The following is a 6646-nucleotide window of genomic DNA, read 5'->3' as shown; positions in this document are numbered from 1 at the left end:
TGCCATCGCCCCGGTCCCCGCAGCTGAAGTCGCCTGGCCCGGCGCTGCTTTGGGCCCGTTTGGGTTGCGCCCCGCTCCGCTGCTGCCGCCTCCAGAGTTCGGGTTTGGTCCTCCGCCGGATCTATCCGCCTCCATTTTAACCGTTCAACCTTTCGCCAGGATAAGGAGGAGGAAACAAACAGAGAGTACGAACAATAATATTTTTTTAAAAGTACTCAAAACCCTTCTTCCAACACAGCAACACTTCTCTATAATCTTCCCTTCTTTCTTCCTTTTCTCACACGCAAGGGGCAAAATTACAATTCAGTTGGTAAAATACTACACTTCCGGTTTGAAGCCTTCAAGATAAAACTCGATTCAGCTAATTTTTTTTTACCATCTTGGCTTGTTTATTCACGAATACGCCACATTTAACATAGATTATTCCAAGGTAGCATGAAAACATGGCTATCAAATGTTTATAGTTTCTATCAGTCTATCTATCGTCAAACAAGTGTTACCATTTTGTTTGTGACTCTTATTTTGTATATACAGGATCAGTTCCCTGCTCCTTGTGTTTGTTGTTGGAACTGTCCTATGTGGGTGACAAATAAAGGGCCTTGTTTTCTGCAATACACAATGAACGTGTCGCTAGGGAGACACATTTCCTGCCATTTTGTGAGCAGGGATGTTAGAGAGCAATAAATTTAGCCAAAATTATCTATAATTTTGTTTCCAGTTTGAACCTTCATTAAAAATGTTTGTGTGTGATTTAACAAAAGGGTGGCGGTATAGTGGATGGCTCCTTCACATGCCGAACTCAGCAGATATAAATGTCTACCTGGTAGGTCCCTTCATATGGACATGGCAAAATCAGAGTTTTGTCACAGTCAATTTATATCAGTTAAAATCGAATAAAACAAGCTCAGGTTTAATTACCCTAACTCACTTGCATCATACTAACTTCAGGTTATTGAAGTATGGGAAGGAATTATAAATCGCTACGTATGGTATATGTTTTTAATAAAATTCTGTTTATTTTATTTTATTTATTGTTTTATTTAACAGCAACATTATAGGGCAATTAAAATGAAAAATTATCATTAAAATTACAGAGTTAGGGAATTTATTTAGAAACATACAGTGCTACAATACAAGTATAATTAAGAAGCTTAATGTTGGCAAAAACATTTAAACTGACGGGCTCAAAATGATAGTACTGTACAGTACGTAGTTGAAGCTAAAGGCCACATGTTTTTATTTTAAAACCGTAGAAATGAAATGATCGTGTGAGGATATATTTAGTACCAGCAATGGTATTTTTGATATTCAACTAATGTAGTTTTTGTGCAAAATCCGTTTATTTATTTTGCTGGAGCTTTTATTTTGAAGGATAGGAGCCGGAGGTTCTTCCTCTGTTGCTTCGGTTCACAGACGGCAGGCGCCCATGGGCAAATGTGATAGCTTAATGGTGAATACGTGCGGGCGGGTTTCGTGGCTGAGCTTGTGTTTAGGTACATAATGGTGGTATGTTTTGATGTGATTCTGGGTAGCTTGCTTGCTTGCTTTTGTTGGCTGCTATAGACCTCTATTGTCTAGTGAGGTGCTCTATATCTTGAAATACAACTGATTATGTGTTCATTTGAAGGCTGAAAGGAAAAGATGAATGTATTCTGAAAATACTCGTTATTTGATGTTTAAATGCTACTGGTGGCTGTTTGGCTCTCGGTGGTCATCAGCTGGAGGTCACAGAGTCCCTGTGTTTTCATTTACTGTCTAGTAATTACACGCCCTGGTTATCACAAGGTGTATGGTTAGCCCGTTAGCATCCTGTCATCCTGAGACTGACTGCGGGGCATGTGTAAGCTACTGTCACAAAGCCGCACCAAAGGAGCTTCTCGCAGTGTCAGTCCTGGCCATTATTTGGGTTAGCATTGCAAAAGCAGGAAAACTGTAAGGAAATGTTACCCTGAGTTCGTCTCTTTCAGCCTCCCAGCGGTATTTCTCGGCCTGGAAGCGTCCCCACTCGTACTGGATGAAGTGCGGCGCTGCTTTGGGCCCGTTTGGGTTGCGCCCCGCTCCGCTGCTGCCGCCTCCAGAGTTCGGGTTTGGTCCTCCGCCGGATCTATCCGCCTCCATTTTAACCGTTCAACCTTTCGCCAGGATAAGGAGGAGGAAACAAACAGAGAGTACGAACAATAATATTTTTTTAAAAGTACTCAAAACCCTTCTTCCAACACAGCAACACTTCTCTATAATCTTCCCTTCTTTCTTCCTTTTCTCACACGCAAGGGGCAAAATTACTATTCAGTTGGTAAAATACTACACTTCCGGTTTGAAGCCTTCAAGATAAAACTCGATTCAGCTAATTTTTTTTTACCATCTTGGCTTGTTTATTCACGAATACGCCACATTTAACATAGATTATTCCAAGGTAGCATGAAAACATGGCTATCAAATGTTTATAGTTTCTATCAGTCTATCTATCGTCAAACAAGTGTTACCATTTTGTTTGTGACTCTTATTTTGTATATACAGGATCAGTTCCCTGCTCCTTGTGTTTGTTGTTGGAACTGTCCTATGTGGGTGACAAATAAAGGGCCTTGTTTTCTGCAATACACAATGAACGTGTCGCTAGGGAGACACATTTCCTGCCATTTTGTGAGCAGGGATGTTAGAGAGCAATAAATTTAGCCAAAATTATCTATAATTTTGTTTCCAGTTTGAACCTTCATTAAAAATGTTTGTGTGTGATTTAACAAAAGGGTGGCGGTATAGTGGATGGCTCCTTCACATGCCGAACTCAGCAGATATAAATGTCTACCTGGTAGGTCCCTTCATATGGACATGGCAAAATCAGAGTTTTGTCACAGTCAATTTATATCAGTTAAAATCGAATAAAACAAGCTCAGGTTTAATTACCCTAACTCACTTGCATCATACTAACTTCAGGTTATTGAAGTATGGGAAGGAATTATAAATCGCTACGTATGGTATATGTTTTTAATAAAATTCTGTTTATTTTATTTTATTTATTGTTTTATTTAACAGCAACATTATAGGGCAATTAAAATGAAAAATTATCATTAAAATTACAGAGTTAGGGAATTTATTTAGAAACATACAGTGCTACAATACAAGTATAATTAAGAAGCTTAATGTTGGCAAAAACATTTAAACTGACGGGCTCAAAATGACAGTACTGTACAGTGTGTAGTTGAAGCTAAAGGCCTCATGTTTTTATTTTAAAACCGTAGAAATGAAATGATCGTGTGAGGATATATTTAGTACCAGCAATGGTATTTTTGATATTCAACTAATGTAGTTTTTGTGCAAAATCCGTTTATTTATTTTGCTGGAGCTTTTATTTTGAAGGATAGGAGCCGGAGGTTCTTCCTCTGTTGCTTCGGTTCACAGACGGCAGGCGCCCATGGGCAAATGTGATAGCTTAATGGTGAATACGTGCGGGCGGGTTTCGTGGCTGAGCTTGTGTTTAGGTACATAATGGTGGTATGTTTTGATGTGATTCGAGTGCACTAAGTTGTGTTTTTTTTTCTTAAAGCATTGCAGATCCAGTTTTAACCGCACTGCAAAAGTATTAGCTCACAATGCGGATGAGTCTGTCATTGCAGTCACAGTACCTATGCAAGATAGCTTTGCTCTTAACGTTATGCTACAGAGCTGGTTGAGATGGACCACCATGCAAACTAATGTAGGCTAGTACAAGCTTAATGGGTTTAACGCTGCTAAAGCATCTGATAAAATGGAAAATGCATGATATGATGAATTGCGTCCTACAAATTGTTGTCCAAATTAAGGTGAGTTTATGTCAGGAATTTTACCCATCTGTTTTTATTGATTGATAATGCACCTAGCCATATTCTATTTGTAAAAGAAACCCTTATTTGGAGCTATGGCTGCCCTTGTTTTCTCATTCAGAGTAACTCATAATGACTCGGATAATTCAGGGCACTGTTAGCTGCTGCAAATCAAATTAGTTTAAGGTAGCTTATATTTATAAAGTTTGTCTGTGCAACACTGTGAGATTAAAAGCTAAACACAATCACAGCAGCTTCATTATGTTTTTCTGTCTTTCTCAGGTTGCCCTCCACTCTCATTCCTCTACACTTTGATTAATGGGGACCTAAGAACCGCCATTGGTTTTCTTGATTGAAACTTAAATTCTGCTCCTGAGAAAATCTGGAAAGTAAACATCATTTGCCATGCGTATCAGTTTCTGCCAGGGCCTGTTAACTGGTGCCATCATCCTCAACCTACTCATTCTGTACTATGTGTCCCGGGCCCAGCAGCAAATGATGGAAAAGAGGAAGGAGCTTGGCAGGGGTTCGAGGAGGGCTGCCCCACCAGCCTCCGGTCTTGGGGGAGGCCTTGGGATATTTGTAGGTGCTGGAGGTGAGCCCGGAGTGGTTGGAGTGGAGGGACACAGTCGTAGCCCACGTGTGACTGTTCTTCTTCGGGAGTTTGAAAACTTTGAGAATTATGTTGGGGATGTGGCTAGTTCCTTCCTCCATCAGAGACCTGAGCTTCCTTTCCTGGCTGTAGCTGACACACCCCCATATCCTCCCCTGGTGCTTCCAGATGGGGCTCGGCATCTAGTGCTCTCCCCAAGCCCGGATCAGCCACCCCAAGCTCACAGGCCAGAGTTCCATGTCCAGACAGAGTTTGTGCTGCTGGTGCCTGATGGGGTGGAGCTGGAGCAACCTCGGGCTATCGAGAGGCTGATCAGGGAGTTGGAAGGTGAGGGCGGGGGGCCTGTGAGGCTCGTAGCTGCACCTGTGCTGGCGCGATCTGCTGTGCAGTGTCTCCACCTGCGAGTGAACCTCAGAGAGTGGACAGCCACATACTCTCTGGCTGCGTCTGGGAGCAGTGGGAGTGTGTGTACAGCTTTACAAGGAGATGCAGTTGTCCTCATTCGCACTGAGGATCTGTTCAACCTCTCTGTCCCTCTGGGGCGGCCTCTCTTCTCCTCGCTTTTTATCCAGACAGCCCTGAGGGGCTGGAAGGTTAAGCTGCTGGAGAGCCCCTGTTTCTCTGCAAATCACCGGCCCCTCTTCAGCTCCGCCCACAATCAGTGGAAGGCTGACACTCGCGTAAAGGAGGCATCTGCGAAGCTAATGAAGAGCTTTGGTTTGAAGCGTCTCCTGCTGCCTGATGGGAAAGAACAGTGGTATGGCTGCAGCAAAGAAACACCTCGCTGCTTTGGCACTGTTCAGGATGACACCCCAGACTACCTTTATCTGGATCGCTGGACACCTCCCTGTTGTCTGCGAGCACTCAGAGAAACCACCAAGTATGTTATCAATATCCTGGAAAGCTCAGGTGTGCGCTACTGGCTAGAGGGGGGGACTTTGCTAGGTGCCGTCCGCCATCAGGACATCATCCCATGGGATTATGACGTGGACCTGGGCATCTACCTGGAGGATGTACCCAACTGTGATCACTTGAAGAACCTGGATTCAGGTTCCCTTGTGGATGCTAATGGCTATGTCTGGGAACGTGCAGTGGAAGGAGACTTCTACAGAGTCCAGTACAGCGAGGCTAACCACCTGCATGTTGACTTGTGGCCGTTCTATCCACGTAACGGTGTCATGACCAAAGACACCTGGACAGAGCACAAACAAGATGTGGAGTTCCCGGAGCACTTCCTGCAGCCACTGGTACCCATGGCTTTTGCTGGCATCACCGCCTACAGCCCCAACAACCACCGAGCATTCCTGGAGCTCAAGTTTGGAGAGGGGGTGATTGAGAACCCCCAGTACCCCAACCCTGCAAAAAAGAGGCTGGACAGAAGCAAATTATGAGTGATAATAGAGACTGTTTGTTTACTTAACAACACAGGAAGTCTTGCCTCAACGTTTTGTTTGTTTGTTTGTTTTTTTTGCTGCTGAAAAACAGCCTAGAAGTTGATGCCTGTAAACTAATATGGTGCCAAAACAACTGCACAACAGTATAATCACATGCCTGGTCAATTTTACTTTCTTCCTGTTGTCAGTATTTGGATGTAAAGTCTAATGTCAGACTCTTTTTATTCTTTGTGAGTGGTGACAGTTTTGGTGCATTGACATCAGGCAAACCTTTGAGAGAGTGTTTTTACTACATGTCGTGCGTGTTCTACAGTATAAATATGACTGTAAAGATGATAAATACTTTGAAATGATACAGATATTGGTTTATTGTTAAAGTTACAGTGTACATTATCTTTATTTAAGGTACTGAACAGATGTTTATACATTTCTCGACTGTGGTGCATTGTTTTGCACATTTTATGAATGAATGTTATGTATATTGAGGCCATTTGGTACCCAACAATTGTAGTGTGGTGGAATAAAATACACTGTTGTTTATCTTATTACTGTTCTCATAAGGAGAGGATGTAATGTGTCTGTCAGGCATTAATATTCATTTAAAAACTTTAAATGTTGACTGAATATGTGAATGAATATAAACCTTTTGCTCAGCTATGTGTGTTACTACTGGGCACCCATTATGTACTGACTGAAATAGAATTTCAGTTCAGCAGATAATTCAAAGAAAGCATTTTAGAAGAGGCACTACACATTAAACAACACACCAGCTCCTCTGTAGTGTTGTTACTTGAGTGTATAATGGTGTCACTACATTTCATGTACTGCTAAAATAAATGAAT

The 6646-nt window shown here is 42.2% G+C and overlaps 1 protein-coding gene across 2 annotated transcripts; it reads left to right on the top strand.

Moving 5' to 3' along the window:
* Positions 1–3391: 3391 nt before the first annotated feature.
* fkrp (fukutin related protein) lies at positions 3392–6646 on the top strand. 2 transcript variants are annotated; one of them, XM_020623193.1, is made up of 2 exons: positions 3392–3476; positions 4080–6646. In XM_020623193.1, exon 2 carries the CDS (start codon positions 4203–4205, stop codon positions 5799–5801), a length of 1599 nt encoding a protein of 532 aa, XP_020478849.1. In that variant the 5' UTR covers positions 3392–3476; positions 4080–4202; the 3' UTR covers positions 5802–6646. The 2 variants fall into 2 exon arrangements, with proteins under 2 accessions (XP_020478849.1, XP_020478848.1); XM_020623192.1 differs by having other exon boundaries at positions 3392–3797.

The sequence above is a fragment of the Monopterus albus genome, unplaced genomic scaffold, assembly GCF_001952655.1.
Source record: "Monopterus albus unplaced genomic scaffold, M_albus_1.0 scaffold293.1, whole genome shotgun sequence".
NCBI lineage: Eukaryota > Metazoa > Chordata > Actinopteri > Synbranchiformes > Synbranchidae > Monopterus > Monopterus albus.
Note: the sequence above shows the minus strand (reverse complement) of the source record. Positions and strands in the feature narration are given on the sequence as shown.